General features: G+C 39.1%; 2 protein-coding genes across 4 annotated transcripts in view; one reads left to right on the forward strand and one right to left on the reverse strand.

Annotated features, from left to right (window-relative positions):
- Positions 1 to 4,889: 4,889 nt before the first annotated feature.
- thbd (thrombomodulin) lies at positions 4,890 to 7,461 on the reverse strand. Its single transcript, XM_076988221.1, has 2 exons — positions 5,307 to 7,461; positions 4,890 to 5,268 (listed from the first exon to the last, which is right to left on the reverse strand). The coding sequence occupies exon 1, from the start codon at positions 7,235 to 7,237 to the stop codon at positions 5,609 to 5,611; it is 1,629 nt and encodes a 542-aa protein (XP_076844336.1). The 5' UTR covers positions 7,238 to 7,461; the 3' UTR covers positions 4,890 to 5,268; positions 5,307 to 5,608.
- Positions 7,462 to 7,629: 168 nt separating this feature from the next.
- LOC143489302 (uncharacterized) overlaps positions 7,630 to 20,171 on the forward strand; it is a 37,358-nt gene continuing 24,816 nt past the window's right edge. For 2 of the 3 annotated variants that reach the window (XM_076988222.1, XM_076988225.1), the window contains exon 1: positions 16,710 to 16,972. The gene's annotated coding sequence lies outside the window, so the exon portion shown is untranslated. Of the gene's footprint in view, positions 7,705 to 16,709; positions 16,973 to 20,171 lie in introns of those variants that run through there. The other variant, XM_076988226.1, reaches the window with a different exon arrangement.

Genomic DNA, 20,171 nt, shown 5'->3' on the forward strand with positions numbered 1-20,171 from the left:
GAAACATGTGACTTTATCTTTACAGTTGAACAGCCCCTGACGTCCCAACTTCAGGACACAAATGCTCAAATTAATGCTGAGACATATAGACACAGTAGCAGCCCCTTTATTTTACTATTAAGTTGTTCTAAAACTCATTACTTGGAGTTGTCTGTAACCACAAGATTTTCATTTGTAGATTTTTGGTTCTAGATTTCTTGTAAACAGACAACTCCCCCTCATTCTGCCATTTTTTTCCTCTCAGCTTCGAACATCTCCACTGCGCCTGCGCTAGGAATCATGGGACAGAGCGGCCGCATCCTTCACATCATCTCCCCCTGCAGTCAGTCACTGGAAGGGACTGTTTTAAGGAATAGTTTCTGGCAACTACCATGTTATAAATACATAGCTGTAATTTAATACTTTTACAGTATTATACTGCTGGTGATAAACAGTTCAACACCTTTTTAATGGGTTGCACATCCTTTCCTGACAGGTGTACAGATATTTGTAAACAAGAAGATGTTCTGGCTTGTTAAGACAGCAGGCGTCCTCAGTCTCATTACAATGAAAATGTGGAAATTCTAACATGTGGAAAAAACACAATAAAAAAATCCAACAAAGGTATCATTTATGTAGAAGCACTTACACAGGCAATTACAGAGACATGTCTAAGTCAACTTGACTTTACCACTATTAAAACTATACTGTCAAAATAACAAAACGCAATAGCTACCAAGCAGAAGAATCAAGAAAATAAAATCTCGTCATTTGGTGGCAAGATAAACGCAACTGTGACTCTGTATATCACACATGGTGGTCAGCAAGCTAGTTAGTACATACTAATACAGTCGAGAGAGGCCAGTGTGGCTGGCTAACTAGTAGTATGCTAACTAAAACAGTAAAGAAGTTAACCCTAACTCTAGGTGATGTGCGGTATTAAATATGTCATTATAAGAATGTGCTTTGGAAAAAACTGTTCATTAGCAGAGGATTAGGGTTAAGGCTAGAGTTGGATAATCCTCAATGAGCCTTCTGTAAGGATGCTGTCAGAGGGGTTACTTCTGGAAATCACAAAGGGTGTGTGGTTACACCTGCTGTCAGTATAATGTCAACATGCAAACCGTTTAACACACCCATTGTCCTATTGAGACAGCCAGCAAGGTTTTGAAATACCCACTACTACGACTTGTAGAGACTAACTTAACAAAAAGTGCAGTGGAAAAACTATTCAAATATGAAAAAGTTATAAACAATCTTTATAGACTATCTGAGTTAATCACTTTAATTTCACCAGTAGATCCTCCCTTTAAATATGACCAAGCATCATTTAAGGTTTTCTAGTCTTTGCTTAGTTTGTTTTCCCCTGGCATCTAATTTGAAATCAGTTTCAGTTCAGGAAATGTCGTTGGCTCATGTCTACGTCCGGAAAAGTTACATCGATACATACTCACTGAAGGACACAGTGACATCACCATCTGCTGGTTATTTTTTAGTTGTTGTCATAAGGAGTCTACTTTTAAACTAGACATATACACCAGATATTGAGACGCACCTGTAAATTAGAAAACTAAAGTCTTTTTAGAAGTAATTCTGTTTTGCTTTTATTCATGTTGTAGTGAATATAAATAATTATATAGTTAATATTTTAGGACTAATGTTTATTGTGTCTGTTAGAAACTATATTAAACAGCTTTATGATAGATATTGATGAAGACGACATTTTACCAAATTACCAATTAACCCCATTTTATACTTTTAAAACAAGATCCTCAGAACATTGTCACACTGAAGGAGACAGTAGTAGTAATAAAAGTATTGAAGGACGCAATAAATTTACCGTAGTAATCACAACAGGGTGCCTTCTAAATAGGTTATTTGTCGTACAGCCTAAAAGACTGAAGATTCTCTGCTTCACCACCAGAGGGGGATGTTTGAACAATAACGAAATAAGATAGAAATGGAAGACTTGTAAACGTAAACTTGTTTATATCTTTGACACATTTGATGAACACAAGATGAGAAGGTCTGAAGGCATAATTGCCCCTAGGGTTCCCCAGTGGATGCTTTCATACTCCAGTATGCTGGATTTTAAATAATGGCTGTGTGAGCTGTGGTTTGTCTTCATTCATTTATGTCTGTGTAGGGTGTGCTGCATATGGCCACTAGCACTTATAGTTAAACATTTCAGGAACCCAAAAAGTAGCTGGACTCTTCACTTAGCTCAGTAGGATACAGACTGAATGACTTTGTCCATTATGAAGTGTCTACATTGTTGCTGTAGAATGTTAGATTCGGTAAAGAGGAGTAAATATGTGTGTTTTAACTTCAGAATTCATGTCTGTATCTGTTGCAGTTGGCCGCAATATCATGAATAAAGACAAGTGAAAATGTTCTACTGAATTCATTCATTCAAATATGACTGTCACCATGATTCATGGGATTTTTTTCTGGAATTTGCGTCACACTGGCGTAGGGTTCGTTTTTGTCTCAGCAGTACATGGAGTATAGCCAAGCCAGACATTTGCAGACATTTAATCAAACTTTTTAGCAGGCCCTTTTGGAGCTTACCGCCGAGGTACCTTACTTCCTGAGGTACAGTCACCACTCCATCATAATTTGAAGTATTCTTTGGTCATTCATGACTGTAATATTGGTTTATCAGGGCCTTTGCTAATGAAGGTTCACCATCTCTTAATACATCTCTGATTCTTTTCAACAATGTGCCACAGTGTCTCTCATTCACTTCTTCTGATTTTTTTCTCACATTCTCACATCTTGATTTGCTGTCATTCATACTTAATCATCACACACCCAAGACCATTTGGATGATTCAGAGTCATGGAGAAAGTTCTGTGGTCGGATGAGACCAAAATAGAACTCTTTGCTCTTAATTTCACTCGTCATGTTTGGAAGACAAAGAATGATGAATACATCCCAAAAACACCATCACTACTGTGAATCATGGGGGTGGAAGCGTCATGCGTTGGGGGTGTTTTTCTACACATGGGACAGGACGACTGCACTGTATTAAGGAGAGGATGACGGGGGCCATGTACTGCGAGATTTTGGGGAACAACCTCCTTCCCTCAGTTAGAGCACTGAAGATGGGTCATGGCTGGGTCTTTCATCATGACAATGACCAAAAGCACACAGCCAGGATAACCAAGATGTGGCTCAGTAAGAAGCATATCAATGTTCTGTAGTGGCCTATCCAGTCTTTAGACCTAAACCCTATAGAAACCTTGATTAACATTGATTTTTATGTGCTCAAATGCTTATTTGCTGCAGTAACACAAATAAATTATTTAAAAATCATGGAGGGGTCTGAAATTTTAATCTTGGGTGCATGTCCACTGTGAGAGACATAATCTATAAAAACAATTCTGGAAATCACAATGTATGATTTTTGATTGATTGATTGATGAATCAATCAATCAATCAATCAATCAAAAATCATACATTGTGATTTCCAGAATTTTTTTTATAGATTATGTCTCTCACAGTGGACATGCACCCAAGATTAAAATTTCAGACCCCTCCATGATTTCTAAGTGGGAGAACTTGTGAAGTCGCAGGGTGTTCAAATACTTATTTTCCTTTCCTTACAAACTTACTTTGTTTAAATACCACTTAACAAAATCCTCAATTTACACGATTACATGATTTTTAGCCTAAAAACATGGACAGTGACTTAGATTTAGAAGATTGTGTTTGGCCATTATACCCAGGTGAGATATTTCTTCATGACCACACTGCAGAGTTGCTGGTTTCTGATAAGACATTATTTTTGTACATTGCATTCTAACAAATGAAGATTTTTTGGGTCACTCTCTGGTTCAAGAGTCCAGGGAGAGGGAGACGTATGCAGAGCTTTAGCCAAGTGTACTGATGATTGGCATATGATTTATCTGTCTGATCTTGTGTCTGAATGGTGTTTATTTGTGTACATGGCCAGTCCCTCAACATATATAAGGACTGGCAAAATGTTCAAACTAGTGTTTGGTGAAGTGACGAACTGGATGCTTGTGCTGCTTTCTCTGACACTCAGAGCACTCGTAACTATTCTTACAGAGAGATCTCAGAGCGCTCGTAACTATTCTTACAGAGAGATCTCAGAGTGCTTGTAACTATTCTTACAGAGAGATCTCAGAGCACTCGTAACTATTCTTACAGAGAGATCTCAGAGCTCGTAACTATTCTTACAGAGAGATCTCAGAGCGCTCGTAACTATTCTTACAGAGAGATCTCAGAGCGCTCGTAACTATTCTTACAGAGAGATCTCAGAGTGCTCATAACTATTCTTACAGAGAGATCTCAGAGTGCTCGTAACTATTCTTACAGAGAGATCTCAGAGCACTCGTAACTATTCTTACAGAGAGATCTCAGAGCTCGTAACTATTCTTACAGAGAGATCTCAGAGCGCTCGTAACTATTCTTACAGAGAGATCTCAGAGTGCTTGTAACTATTCTTACAGAGAGATCTCAGAGCTCGTAACTATTCTTAGAAAGATCTCAGAGTGCTCATAACTATTCTTACAGAGAGATCCCCGAGCGCTCGTAATTATTCTTACAGAGAGATCTCAGAGCTCGTAACTATTCTTAGAAAGATCTCAGAGTGCTCATAACTATTCTTACAGAGAGATCTCAGAGCGCTTGTAACTATTCTTACAGAGATCTCAGATTGCTCGTAACTATTTTTACAGAGAGATCTCCAAGCGTTCATAACTATTCTTACAGAGAGATCCTGGTTGTTGCAACAGAGAACATGCAGTGTTGAAGCTCTGTCATCCCTGCTGGTCATGACTGCTGTATAACAACATTTAAACTCATTAATAACATTAAAACAGTTAAAATAACAAACAAAATTGCTATTCATGTTACTAAGATGAATAAATCAGTGGGTCTCATTCAATAAAACTGTTCTATAATGAAAAGACTCAAATTTGAGGTATACAGAAAACTCTAAAACACAAATTCTAAAACATATGACTTATCATGCAGGTGCCCTGCTGCACATCAAACAAACCATTCTTAAATGCTGTTGGCTTATTTAAAATAATGTATTTACAATCATTTGGTCTGTCATGTAGCTTTACAGTTTCAGTAAAAAAACATTTATATGTAGACTAAATATTTGCTTCACAACATTTGGAGCCACAACTGGAGATTTGTGCAGCCATTTCATTTGGAATATATTTATAAACTTAATATAAAATAAGATTACCTCCAGGTGCCAGATTAATGTGACCTAGGGTTAACCTTAACCCTAACCCAGATTAATGTGACCTAGGGTTAACCCTAACCCTAACCCAGATAAATGTGACCTAGGGTTTACTCTAACCCAGATAAATAACCTTTCATGATGTGAATCCAAGTTGTAAATTCATTTCTATTGCAGAGAAAAAATAAAGTACTGTGTAATGTGTTAGTCAAAGACCAGACAGGATTTGTGTTTTTGTCTATAAAGTCTAGAGTAAGAGGCCTCAACTCCTTCCAGTGTTTAAGAAACTTCAGTACCAGAGATATTATACTGCTGTTCCAAAATCCCAACTGTGTCTAACACAAGAGAACTATTCACGCAGTCCATATCAAACTCTAAACCTAATCTTTCTCTTCACACTTGGTCTCAAATCTTAGATGTTTTGTTTGAGACAAATTGTTTGGAGTATGTTTCACTTGTCACTTGTTGCAAACTGTGCATATCTTCACTGCGCAATTTGTAGCTATCTATTTTCCCACAATGCTTCATAATGCGATGAATGAGACAGACCATCAGCACAATGACCACAATGATGCATGCAGTTATTCCAAGAAGACTTCCAGCTGAGATGAACGACGGCCCCTCAGTTGGAGACCTGGTTGTAGGTGAGAAAGTGTCAAAAGTTGTCAGGGTACTTGATCCATCTACAGTGTCCTTTTGAACACACTGTGTATTCTCAACGAGTTTAAAGCCTTCAGTGCAAGAACAAATATAACCGCCAGGAGTGTTGTTGCAATTTTGGTCACAATAAAACATTTCACATTCATCTATGTCGATGCAAAAATATTTTGTTGCCCTCTCTTCTAGAATGAAACCACGTGGACAGTCACACTGAAATGGGTTGTTAGGGTCACAGGACACAGCAGGACATTCCCAATCTTGACAATGAAGTGAACATTTATCTCTGTTCTCTGGTGATACTTTGTATCCCTCCCCACATATACAGTAATAACTGCCTTCCGTGTTAACGCAATCATGTTCACATGGTGCAGATACACATTCATCATAATCTTCACAAGTGTCCTTTCCCTTCTTGAAGCCATCTCTACATTCACACTCAAAGCCTCCGTCAGTGTTGACACAGTAGGAATGTTCTTCTGGGCAGAGTCTATCATCAGCACATTCGTTGATGTCCTTACATGTCTTTCTGTCTTCACTGAGTTTAAATCCAGAGTTACAATGACACTCGTGGTCATCTCCAATCACTGAACATTTGTGTGAACATCCTGCTTTTTGACAAGGGTCATCTGGTACTTTATAACAGCTTATTGCATTACTCTGAAGTCTGAAGCCAGGTGGACATGTGCACATGTTTACATTATTCTTCGTGATGCAGCTATGGTCACAACCACCATTATACATGTCACAGATCCAAGGTGCTTCATACCATTTACCACCTACACAGATGAGTTTTGTTCCCAAATCCTGGCGTGTTGCATAAGTGCTATTGGGAACTTCAGTGAGGTCCTCTCTTGAAAATCCTAAAGGGGTTTTGTATAAAACTGGTGATCCGGACTTAAACCGTTCGCACTTAACAGTATTATTGTGCTCACACAAATATCCTTGAATTGCATCATTACAATGTCTTTCTGTCCACTTTAGATCATCTTTTGATTGTGACACGCATCGCTGGGAGCATACCTTTTCAGCACTTTTCCAATTTGTGAAATTAGTTATTTTATCTCCCGTTATCCATGCGTATCCTTTCAGATCAAGCGACGTGTCAGCGCAGTTCTCTCCCGTGTGTCGTAAACCAATCCAAAAGTGTCCTTGAACACCAGTCAATAGATCTGAAAGTACGTCGTCGGCCACAGTGCTCCGTACGGTCATTAAATATCCTCCCTTCTGCTGGCAAGATTTCTGGGCTGAATTGAAGTCCACAGTTTCTGTATAAACAGTAAAACATTTCGCACCAACGCAGTAACCGTTAGTTGGCTTCCCCCCCAGAACTCTCACAAGTGCAAACGCCATGACTACGCCTATAAAGTTCTTCATATCTCTGTGAAGGAAATGTCGTTGTCTAGTTAGATATTAGGCTTACGCTTTACAACGCTACGTTTTCGCCTTTCACCGTTCTGTCTATTCGTACACACGGCTCCTGTGTTTCTACCGCTGCTTTTATAGCAATTGCCATGTCTGAAAAACTGGGAGGAAGTTCGGTTGAACTGGCGCAGCTCCCGAATCGTCAGGCAACTTTCTCCATGTCGGGCATTTCGCAGCTACACAACACCCCACAGGACCGACCGCGTTATTCCCCACAAACCCGGCACTGCTAGTCATTTGAGAATTATTCGTTAGAATTATGAGTATATATTATCTCCCTGCAAACGTGCACGACTTTTAATAGCAGGAAAGTCAGATAATAGGAAAGAAGAATGAAGATGGTGCTGAGATTCGTGTCATGTATGCACGGGCGAGTCCACGTGTCGGACCATCTGCCGAACTACTTCATCCACAAATAGGTACATGAAACATGAAACATGAACATGAAATGGATCTTACAGAAAACCTGTTACACCGCGCATATGTCTTATCGATTCAGATCACAGAAATACTGTAAACCCGCGAAAAACGGCACAAGGTTTATTATTTATAAGAAAAAAAAAAATGTGTTTTATTGCCATCAGAACGAACAATTGCCTTCGAGCAAACGATTACACAGTCAAGAATATAATGACGAGGAAAGATGACTTGAATAGCATTTTCTGCACAGTTGTGATTCAAATTGCTTTACATAGGCAGAATAACTGAAATAAAACGCTTGTCACAATTTTTACAAAGTAAGCATAAATAAAAACATTTTAATTATTATTAAATAATATTAATAAAAATCACAGACTCTATTGCAGTTCATGCAAAAGCTATTCCACTAGAATTTAAGGCCTTTTGGTATACAACTTTGTAATTTGGTGCAATTGTTATATTTTAGCAGTCAGCAAAGGTTTGCTGATTCTGGAAAATGTTCTTTATACCTAAGAACTGCAGTGATCATACGGAAGGAAACTGAGTAATGTCTTGTGACACAGGAACAGGAACAGGAAAGTTTAATGGAATCACTTGAAACCTGGAATATAAGAACAGAGATTGGCACCAGTGGAAGCAGACGGGGTGGGCCACTGTGGGCTGTGATTGAACATCACATCATGCTTTGTGAGGGCCACATTGTATCAGACTTTCCACAGTTACATTGTGACGGGTATCCTCCATGAAGTAAAAATAGTATGTGGCCCTGATTGATGGGGTTGAGGTGGTGGTCAAGTATTCATGTGGTGATGCCACTGATGTGATGAAAAAGCCGGGAAGCACTCTGCGACTTTTCTGAATGTAGTTTCGCTTAGGAAATGGCTACATCTGAGGATGATGATGGCTTCATCTGAGGATGATGATGGCTACATCTGAGGACGAGTTATGCAGAGAGTTTATCACACAGAAAACTGCTTCTCCAATTTGGTCATCTTGTTTCTTTTCCATCTTTGTTTTTTTCCCCTATATTTTCAGATTTTTTTCTTATTGCTGCTGTTTATTTCTGCAAAGTTATTTCTGGCTTGTTTGTGCTCTACAATTGTGTTATGTTCTAGAATGGTGTTAGTTATGTTCTAGAATGGTGCTTGGACATGGAGATACACTCATAACTGAACTATCACGACTTTCATGTATGTTGAGTTATTGAACAAACCTAGAGAAATACATAAGTGTGCTTAGGTCAAAACTCCTTCCTGACATCAAAGAAAAAATATAGGGAGGATATTGTTCTTTGCTGCCTGGAAACATTAGATACAGCACTGTTGTTAAAATAACACCATGTGCAAGATACTGGGTTAAAAAAACAGATTTACGTCCTCACAAACTCCCATCAAATCAGGGGATGTAAGTATTTCCATGGACTAATGAGGTTGTATAGATTCTGCATTCATTTGAGGCTCTAGGCTGGTTGCTCAAAATCTTTCTTGTGATAAGAAAATAATTTTCCTTTCAGCAGATTGATATATTGTTGTCTGTTCTGTAGATTGTTTTCCTAGACATAAAAATCCATTTGTTCATTTCACAAAGACAAATTGGAAAGAAATTGTCTTGATGTAACATATATGTATCTCTGTGTTGTTTTCAACTGGAATCTCATTGTGTAATCTCAATGATTTATTGCACTCAACCAGTTGAATAAAGGCTGTCTGCTGGTTTGCTGTGGTTAACCAGGCTTACTGTAGAAAAACAAGAATGTGCTGGAACACGACGTTACCGACAGATCCTAGCTCTCCCAGAGCTCATCTGCAGGGTTTTAAAGTGACAGAGGAAGACATACAATGCTTGTGGCTAACATAAATGTTTGAACATTTAGAAGGATTCATTGTAACAATCAGAACCATCCAGAAGTGTAAACAAGTGTAAACTGTTTTACTCTGAAAGTGTAATGAGTTCTCAATAGTGTGAAATACTTGAACATTTTATGGCCCACAATAATGTACGCACAATCCTGTAAGTTAAAGTTGGCATCCTGCACCAAACCTCTTTGTGCTGCCTGAAGAAGACTCCCCATTTATTTAAACATTTATTTTAAACAAATTTAAATAATTAATTTTCAAATAAATTTACATTTCATTAAATCTTAACAAATTTGCTAAATGTAGTGACATATATTAATAAATTAAACATATAATCTATTAAAATAGACTTATACATTATTTAGAGATTTATACCTATGGAAGATTATGAGTAGATTATTAAAACCATTGGATAGATTAATGAATAGATTAACAACAACAAAAAAACTATACCACAACAAACAACTCATACAAATAAATAAACCTCCTCCTAGCTCAGACTTACACAGTTTTCAGTTAGGCTGCAAGCATATTATCTGGAACATGCTTGGGTAGCCTGACTATGTAATGACACTTGTTTTCTTGTGTAGGTGTAATATGTATCAGCCAAGCTCAGCACAGCTTATCAGATATTCTGTCCAGTTACTGCCCTTCCTCCTGATGTGAGTCTATGACTATGAAAGCATTAGAAAGTCATTAGGTTTGTCATTAGAAAAATAATGGAAGAGGAAATTGGTGAACATACATCATTTTCTTATCAGAGCTTGTTACACATTGTCTTCAGTCTTTGATATATAATCTTTTTTACTTGCTTTGAAAGTTTCAGAATCTTGACTGTGAGCAAGAATACAACCCTGTTCACTTCTTTCCTTTAAAACGATTATTTTGGTGGTTGAATTCTGACGTCAAACATATTTTTCGTTTGTGCTCACCCCTTCCCACCCAGTACGACGTAGTAATAAAATCCTGAACATATATTCCAGGGCTTTGAACTGCGACTAAAATGGTCTCAATCGCGACCATAAATATTAATTTGCGAGTAATATAATTAGTTCACTCGCCAGTGGCGACAGGTGATACTACGACATTATTGTTTATGGGTGAGGATTTTTTGTAATTGGAAAAAATATCCACCATTTTCTTTTGAGTTTGTATGTTAAAAGTTAATCGATAATCTGTAGCTCCACTCACTTCTTCGTCTCTGCCCACCATCAAATGCGGGAATCAGATCACGTGACTCGCAAAGCAGCGGAGCGGAGCTGAAACTTTGGCAAAAATATCGCATTTTTTCACACAGTCTACATCTCTGTCGGACCCTAAGAGGCAATCATTCTTTATTACAGTACATGATTTTAAATTAATTTTAATGGGATCAAAAGTCATTCGTATACATACTAGGAAACTGCGGTAAAGTTGGTTTCACGGATTTCATGTTCGCATATTCGGAATACTTTCTTCAATTACTTTAAGACGGTATTAGCAAAAGTGCCAAAATATGCAAATTCTTATATCTGGAAACTAAGACAGACACCTACAACTTTGTTTACGGCAGGAATAGACGTATTTTAAATTGTAGACATATTATTTTACATGTACTACTGTCACGGCTGCAACGTCTAAGGCACCGTCTGCAAATTACCTTAACACGGACGCAAGTGGCGGTCGCAAAGGCCCCAGAGCACTGCGCACCCTGTTATTTATTTCAATAGCTTTTAAACGGTCCATCATAAGACCACCAAACACGTTGTATTGCATTAAGTGCATCCTAAACAACAATCTACAACTCAGAGATGGGTATTTATACCTTGCACCAATTTTGTGGTGTTTCAGTTTTTCGTCCATGTTAAGGTACCACTGTAGCAGTCACGGACGTAATTTGGGGGGGGGGGGGGGGGGGACATGTCCCCCCACTTTTTCAAAAGCCGGTTTTGGTCCCCCCCAGTTTTTACGGTTAAAACCAAATATTTAAATAGCGACGAATCCATGTCCCCCCCACTTTTGAAATCAAAATTACGTCCATGGTAGCAGTGACAGTAGTAGGCTACATCTAAAATAACATATCTACAATTTAAAATATATCTATTCCTGAGGTAAACAAAGTTGTAGGTGTTTGTTTTGGTCATATTTTGGCACTTTTGCTGATACTGTCAAAGTTATTGAAGAAACATTTCCAAATGTGCGACTGTGAAACCAACGTAAAACTTTACCGCAGTTACAAGGAAGAGAAAGACATCAGGCATTTTGGACGAGAGAGATCCTAATAACAGATGACCTAATGTGAAAGCTGCAATGCTTATTAGTTTGTATATTATTATGATGCCTAGAAAAAGTTATTGACATTTGATATTAATTATTGACGTTATTGACATTGATATCAGTTATTGACGTTATTGAAGTTATTGACATTGATATTAGTTATTGATGTTATTGAAGTTATTGACATTTGATATTAATTATTGACGTTATTGAAATTATTGACATTGATATCAGTTATTGACGTCATTGAAGTTATTGACATTGATATCAGTTATTGATGTTATTGAAGTTATTGACATTGATATTAGTTATTGACGTTATTGAAGTTATTGACATTGATATCAGTTATTGAAGTTATTGACATTGATATCAGTTATTGATGTTATTGAAGTTATTTACATTGATATCAGTTATTGACGTCATTGAAGTTATTGACATTGATATTAGTTATTGACATTATTGAAGTTATTGACATTGATATCAGTTATTGATGTTATTGAAGTTATTGACATTGATATTTCCCTTTTAGGAGCCACTAGCTCCTTGAGTAATGTTTTTGTCTGGTGCTCTGTATTCCAGAGACTGTTCTATGATAAAACACTTTGGTTAAATAATTCAAATCCAGCATTGATTTGGGTTTGTCTTATGCATCTTTTGCAAATAGTTACATTTTATCTCAATGGCAAGTATTATTTACATTTACATTTATGGCATTTGGCAGACGCTCTTATCCAGAGCGACTTACATTTTTATCTCATTTTTATACAAGTGAGCAATTGAGGATTAAGGGCCTTGCTCAGGGGCACCTCAGTCATGTCCTCAGGTCTGGGAATCGAACCCACGACCCTCTAGTCACAAGACCAGTTCCCTAACCACCAGGCCATGACTGCCCTGTCACAGTTAGGAATAGGGCTAGGGTGTGGATATATATATTTCTGATATAAGTTTAAGAGCACAATAACATCACTTTTTTGAAAGTGGGAAATCCAAGCAATTCTACACTAACACAATACCATACCTTCTACACACTACACACTACCATACTGCCACACTACCATACTACACTCTATCATACTACAACACTGAAACACTACCATACTACAAACGTCCATACTGCCACACTTCCACACAACCATGCTACACACTACCATACTACACACTTCCATACTATACACAACCATACTACCACACTACCACATTACGACACTATCACACCAACCACACTTCCACACCCTAGCCCTATTCCTAACTGTGACAGAGGGATCTTGCAAACAGTTTTGTGCATTCTACCTAGGGTTAGGCTTAAGCTACCATACAGTTCTAAGTTCTATATGGTTCTGTATGAGCAAAACACTCTTGGAAAGCTTAGAGGTGTACAGTATATGTAGTAACAGAGTTATATATATATATATATATATATATATATATATATATATATATATATATATATATATATATATATATATATATATATATAAACTCATGTCATGTTATATAGCCAGGCTGTCATGGATGCCCCTTTGGGGTTTTACTAGTGTTGAAGTCTATATAATAGGGCTGTATTCAACTAAGGATCTTCATAGTCGAATCTGATTCGTCAGCTTTTCCCTTTAGTGGGATCCCGTTCTCATTCAGGACTTTTTTCCTCTTCAAAGTAAAAACCTAAAACACTCAGATAAATGAATAAACACGGTAGGTTGGCTTTATTCAGCTTTTATTTATTTACTTATTTATTTTTTATGAAACGTTAGAGAACATTAACCGTCAGTGCGCATTGCGCATATCGAACTGTCAAACAGGCACTGTGCAAAATGTCAAAAATATTTTAAATAAAATATGCCTGCCTGAAAATATAAAAAAAATTCTACACAACAACAAAAAAGTATAAGGAAAGATTCAAGTAACGGGGTTTAAAAGTAAACAACATCAAAAAATGTTTATAGGCCTACTTGCCGGAACGCACCGCAACGAGACGACATGACCAAAACAACAAAAAGTTTTTTTTTCGTGTTTTAAATGGTATGCCATGTTGGTTGTTGTCGTGCGAAATGAAAGACGTTGATGACATAACTTGCACTTTACTTTGTTTGATTCATCTTTATCTTTTTCAAAATACTTTTGAAGTTTTTTAGTAGCCATTATAATCTCGGCAAATGCTGCGTATTGTGTTGCGTGTTCAGCTCCGCTCGTTTGGATTGTGCAACAGCAGGGTGTGATTTATTAATGTGTAGTAAGGAAGATGCCTATTGTTAATGCGCAAACATCATTTAAAAATATTTATTAACAGAAATTAGGATGATTTTATTTGACAAAAGGCTATATATAACGAAAACAAGACATTTCATGTAACAACTAATGCTTAGCAGCATCCTTGGGCACCGCCATGCAGTTAGAATGGTACATTCGACTATGACGTTCATAGTCGACTAGGGGGTATATTCGACTATAGTCGAATCAGCAACTATTGCAGGTCACCCCTACTATATAAAGATTGATATAATGGCATAAGAGCATAAGAGCTTTGTTAAAGATCATTGAGCTATGTTAAATATCAGTGAGTTATGTTAAATATCAGTGAGTTATTTTAAAGATCTGTTAGCTATGTTAAAGATCAGTGAGTTATGTTAAATATCAGTGAGCCTCTGTCTCATTCTTTTGTTAAACTATATATATCCAGTTCCTTTAAGGATCCTGCATGTTTCTCTAGTGTGTGCTGTTTCCGTTCATTATAAGTCGTGGTTAAACTCTGACATCCTTCTTCCTCTGCACCCACATTCCTCCCCACTTAAAGTCATTTGACCCTGAAAATCAATAGCACATTAGTTCAATAAAGTTCACAAGAGGCCTCCTTGAGAAATACACAAGGGAAGATTTATAGTATGGATGAGACGGAACCAGTATATTACAATATACTCTATGCTGAAAATGTTTAAAACCCTTACCATATATTTTCAAAATAACATTTGAAAAGTTGCTTAATACACCTTAACACACCCTCGTAGTTATGACATCCTTGACAGTAACTACAGCTCATTACCTAATGAACATGTGTTACATAATGAACGAGTGTTATCTAATTAATATTCTACCTAATGAACATGTTACCTAATTAACATTTTCAGCATTTGGTAGACACTTTTGTCAAGTGCAACTTGCAGTGTGTATTCACTGGGAACCATTCCCTTTGGCCTTCACATGAATGTATTTGAATTTAAAATCACATAGGCTGGGAATTCAAATTTTACAAATGCCCAGAACTGATGGAATTCCCTGGGAATGAGATAATCATCACTGACCAGTGACCTCTGTCTGGCTCTGTCATTGTCTGGGTCAGACTGAGTAAGCGTGAATCAGCTGTATGCCAGCTAGTCGTGCCGTTGCAAGTGGAACCCGTTGCACATGCTGTTGCCATTAAACCACAAACTATGTAATCATGATTAAAAGACAATCATTAAAATACAATCATTAAATATTTAGAGTATGACTCATTGACACAGAGTGACACAGGGTGTGTAAGTCACAGTGTTCATACACTTGACTCAAATGACAACATTTTCTCTCATATATACACTATATTGCCAAAAGTATTCGCTTCCTTGACTCAGTTGTATTAGCTTAAGGGTCCACCCTTTGCAGCTAGAACAGCTTCAACTCTTATGGGAAGGCTGCCCACAAAGTGTGCATTAATGTGTGTGTGTTTTTGACCATTCTTCCAGAAGTGCATTTGTGAGGTCACATAGTGATGTTGGATGAGAAGGCCTGGCTCTCAGTCTCTGCTCTAATTCATTCCAAAGGTGTTCTATTGGGTTGTGGTCAGGACTCTATGCAGGCCAGCCAAATTCATCCACACCAGACTCTGCTGTCCATGTCTTTATGGACCTTGCTTTGTGCACTGGTGCCCAGTCATGTTGGAAGAGGAAGGGGCCAGCTCCAAACTGTTCCCACAAAGTTGGGAGCATGGAATTGTCCAAAATGTCTTGGTATGCTGCTGAAGCATTCAGAGTTCCTTTCACTGGAACTAAGGGGCCAAGCCCAGGTTGGATGCAGCTGCTCAACCATGGAAATCTATTCCATGAAGCTCTCTATGCTCTCTGTAAATTTTATACACCAGTGGCCATGGGGAAGTGATTTGATAATTTGGATTTATATATATACCCTTTCAGTGCCTCTCTAGGGACATGTAGGTTTTTGAAATAATGACATTGTTTTGGACATGATTTGCCATTCAGGTTTTATTTACAGCATCTGCACTATTTGCATGGCCAATATTGTGTGTGACTTATGGCATAAAATGACAAAATGGTTCACTGAGTTCATTAACATTTCCAGCTTATTGTTAAGCTGATGAAAAGAGGCCAGTGGCTGTTCAGCATGACATCCTCTTCCCACCCTCAGAGACTGTGGAGGTTTAAGAGCGATGTAAGCTACTTCCTAGTTCTGAGTTTCTGGCACTTGTGGGCTTCTGCAGTTTATTTAGAACTGTATGAAAACATTCCATAAACTCAATCTTTCACATTCATATTCAACATTTGACCAAACTAAATATCAGTTATGCACACAGACACATATTTCATGGTGCATCTTTGGGGAACTTGCTCTGGAATTTACATTTTGTGAATGTATTTTATGAATTCTTGCTTACTGAGAAGAAAAACAAGTTTTAACCTCAAAGGGTGATTGATAACAAATGTTTGGGAGTCTTGCACTGTTGTGAATTTTGTCTTCATATTCTGGTGGTGTTAAACAGTTCCAGATGTTGAACTTGCGTCACTCACACACACACACACACACACACACACACACACACACACACACACACACACACACACACACACACACACACACACACACACACACATACACACACCTGCCTCACAAAGTCCTTCAGACAGTGCTGGATACTAAAGGAGCCAAACCTACAATCAATTCTTAGAAACACTAAGAGTTTTAATTGCAGCTATTTATTCCATGCTTTTATTTGGAAAAGGTTGGGGTTAGGTTGTTGAGGTGTAAGTGTTAGGGTGTTGAGGTGTAAGTGTTAGGATGTTATGGTGTAAGTGTTAGGATGTTGAGGTGTTTGCATGTTGCCTGTTTATGCAACAACACAATTCTTTGATGACATACATTTGGATGTTTCATCTCAGTTGGAAGTGAGGTAAGTCACACGTACATTTATAAAGTATATTTCTAAAGTACATTTATAAAGTATATTTCCACCTTGTATTCTTTCCTTCTACATTTGATTTCTGCAATCAATTCGTTAAGTATATCCATTCTTAAAAAATGTATAAAGAGATTCTGAAATATCCTGGCAAACAATGTTTTCTTTGAAATGCATTAACTTTGAAAGTTAAAGAGAAAAATACCACCCCACCCCCAGAAAGAAATAGAAGAAATATGCAATACTTATGTACTGGGTTAATCATAATTCTGATTAACAATTAATAAATGTTTTCAGCAGGACAGTACTCCATGCTACACAGCTAGTAGTAGTAGTAATACTAATGTAAAATAATAATAATAATGTAGGCCTACTGAATGATGATAGTGTAGCTCATCTTTTCTCATAATGTAATCTTATCTGTAAGCTTGCACAGTCTAATGAAGCACAAACAACTATTCTGATAAGGATCTATGTATTCTAATTGTTCCTTTTGAGGTTAGTTTAAACAAGCCTTAAATAATCTGCTTAATGCATGTTGATGCTTTCTTGAGAGTAAACCAACATGGAAATCATGGTTTAAAATAATCTATGACAAGCATATGTAAATGGTCACCTTATCCAGTAGTATTAAACAAAGCATAAGATAAAAAAATAAGTTTTTATTCTACAACTATTAGCTCCATTAACAAAGGCTTTCTCAACCCATTGCTATAATTATCTCCAAGTCCAAACCTTCTTCATGTCAACTTGATCCTGCATCAACTCTACTTCTGAAGCAGTATCTCTCTGATATCACTATCCCCATTTCTCATCTCATTAATCTCTCACTCACTTTTGGCTACGTTCCTGCTATTACTCCTGTTATCAGTAGCGAACCATGACCATTAAACCTGGTTTAGGTTAGGAGTTTCCTCTCCTAATTAACTGCAATAAAGAAAAAAAAATGAGACAGTTTTAGAAACACAATAAACAATAATATCTTTACTAGATAACCTCTTAAGCAAAATAAGGTTCCAAACAAAATAAGAGAGTTCACAGCTCCATGTTCCTCGGGAGCGGAATATGTAAACAACACGCACGAGGACATCAAAGGAATGAATCGAAACTAGCTAGCAGTAGTGCTAACGACAGCTAGCGTCGCCACAGCGGGTGGAAATTATCATACAGATAAGCCCGCCCACTAAGAGGGAAGATATGGTTGGTCAAATTTGCTGTCATTTGAAACTGGTATTGCTGAATTATAACTGCCAGGCCCTCTGTAAATGAACAGCGGGCATCACAGTCCTGATAGAGGGAGTCACAGGCTCACAGGCTTCCACTTAACCCCTCACCCTCCAACACAGATTGATTAGACACGGTTGAATAATTTATTTGCTTATATTTTTGTAATGGTTTAGATGTCAACAGTCAAACTCTAAGTAGATAAAATTGGATAAATTATATTATATATATTTATGTTGTCACGTTGTGGGGGGGCCCCCTACCGGTCACCCCCGGTTACAGCGGCAGCGGTCCTGTTTTTGGTCACGTGATGTTCGTCCCTCAGGTGGGCGGGACCCGTGATCCGTCTCACCTGAGGGTCGTTTGTTCGTCTATATACGTCTTGTCTTTGTACCAGTTGACTGCTGGTTATTATTTCCTTCATTTGGAACAATGCACGGGTTTTTGGTTTGCACACTTTCTATTAAACCATCCTCTTTCCCTGAGACTTGGCGTGATCGCTTCCTTTTTGAGTTGCTCACCCTGCCCGTCACAGAATAACCAGCCACCCTTCGGAAGCCGCCAGTCTCCTTTGCTTTCTCCTTCGTTCGTGGTCATGTCTCGTGGTAAGTGTTTGTCTACGTGCTGTGTGTTTGTCGTGTATTGTCTGAGAGAGTGTTGAGTCTGTCCCCACTCGTCCCGCCGTGTTTAAATGTTGTTTGTGTTTAAACCCGTAAATTACACGGCGGTGACTAGAGCTGGGGACTGGTAGACTCCGCTCTCGCCCAGCGAAACTACCGGTGCCTCACATTGCGCACGTCCGTTGTCCGTTATCGTCTGTGTGTGTGTGTGTGTGTATGTACGTTGTAGTGCTTTGTTTTAATAACGACGCGGACGTGAGCGAATGTGTGTGTGCCGTGGTGTGTGTTTCGCTGGTGGTGTTCGTGTGTGTAAGTAGTCGGGTCCACCGGTGCGTGCCGCACGCTAGACCGCTTTAGACGCGAGGGTCTCTCGGTGCCTTTTGCCTCGCTCCCCCTGATATCCCGTGGTGACGGGGGTGAGCGACTGCGAGCCCGAGAGACGCGTCGCTGTGGGCGTGACGCGCAAGCCGCTCGCGTATAGCTCTCTCTCTCTAAAGATCTGCGGATCCCTTTGGGAAAACGGTGAGAGAGAGAGCTGGAGTGGGCACGTCACGCTCCACAGAGCGCGCGCATCGGTGGGTCCTGTCCGTTTGTTTGTGTTCTGTCTTTGTGTGTTCGTTTTGTCCTAGAGTGTAGCGTGCTTTGTTTTATGTAATTCCTCTCTTGCACCCCTCTTCACGGTGTGTGGGGAGGGGCCCATTAGAGGTCCCGTGCCACTGGATGTGGCACGGAGGGCATCCTGGGTGCGTGTATGTTGTATGTTGTGTCTGTGTTTTTGTTTTGTTATTCCCCAGAGGGCCCCCCCCTAAATATGTTTTTGGGGGGGAGCTATGGGGTTCCTGAGCCACGACATGTGGCTCAGAAGGCACTGCTCCATCAGGAGACCTGACCGGTTGGGAGGGACCCCTGAGCAAAGAGGAGCCCCTGTACCCCTTTGTAGGCGGAGGATGCCTGGGGTGTAAGGACAGGGTGTCTCCTCATGCCAAGAAGGGGTCCCTTCCCCCCTGTGTAAAAGGGGGGTCAGTGGTCGGAGCAGTGCGCGTTTTGTGTTGTGTGTTGTCTGTGTGCGTGTGTGTGTGATGTGTTGCAGGTCGCTCCTGGTGATGGACTGCGGTACTCCCGGACCTAGTGGGGTCTCCAGGAGGAGACCCTCTCCTTCGAGCTCGGGGTGACCAGCGTGTCCCTGATGCGGATTGCCAGGGCCCTGGTCTCTGGCGCTCCTGGGTTGGGTGGAGGAGTCCACCTTGAGATGAGGGGCCCCGGGGAGGGGTTCACTCCCCAGGAGTCTGGGGTGACCCCTAGCGAAAGGGCAGGGGTCAGCTCCGAGCGAGGAGGTAGGTTCAGGAGGT

Source organism: Brachyhypopomus gauderio, unplaced genomic scaffold, assembly GCF_052324685.1.
Source record: "Brachyhypopomus gauderio isolate BG-103 unplaced genomic scaffold, BGAUD_0.2 sc60, whole genome shotgun sequence".
In the NCBI taxonomy this organism is placed as follows: domain Eukaryota; kingdom Metazoa; phylum Chordata; class Actinopteri; order Gymnotiformes; family Hypopomidae; genus Brachyhypopomus; species Brachyhypopomus gauderio.

What these genes read in the sequence shown, in the direction of transcription:
- thbd (XM_076988221.1), bottom strand. Translation starts at nt 7,237, where the DNA reads ATGAAGAACTTTATAGGCGTAGTCATGGCGTTTGCACTTGTGAGAGTT.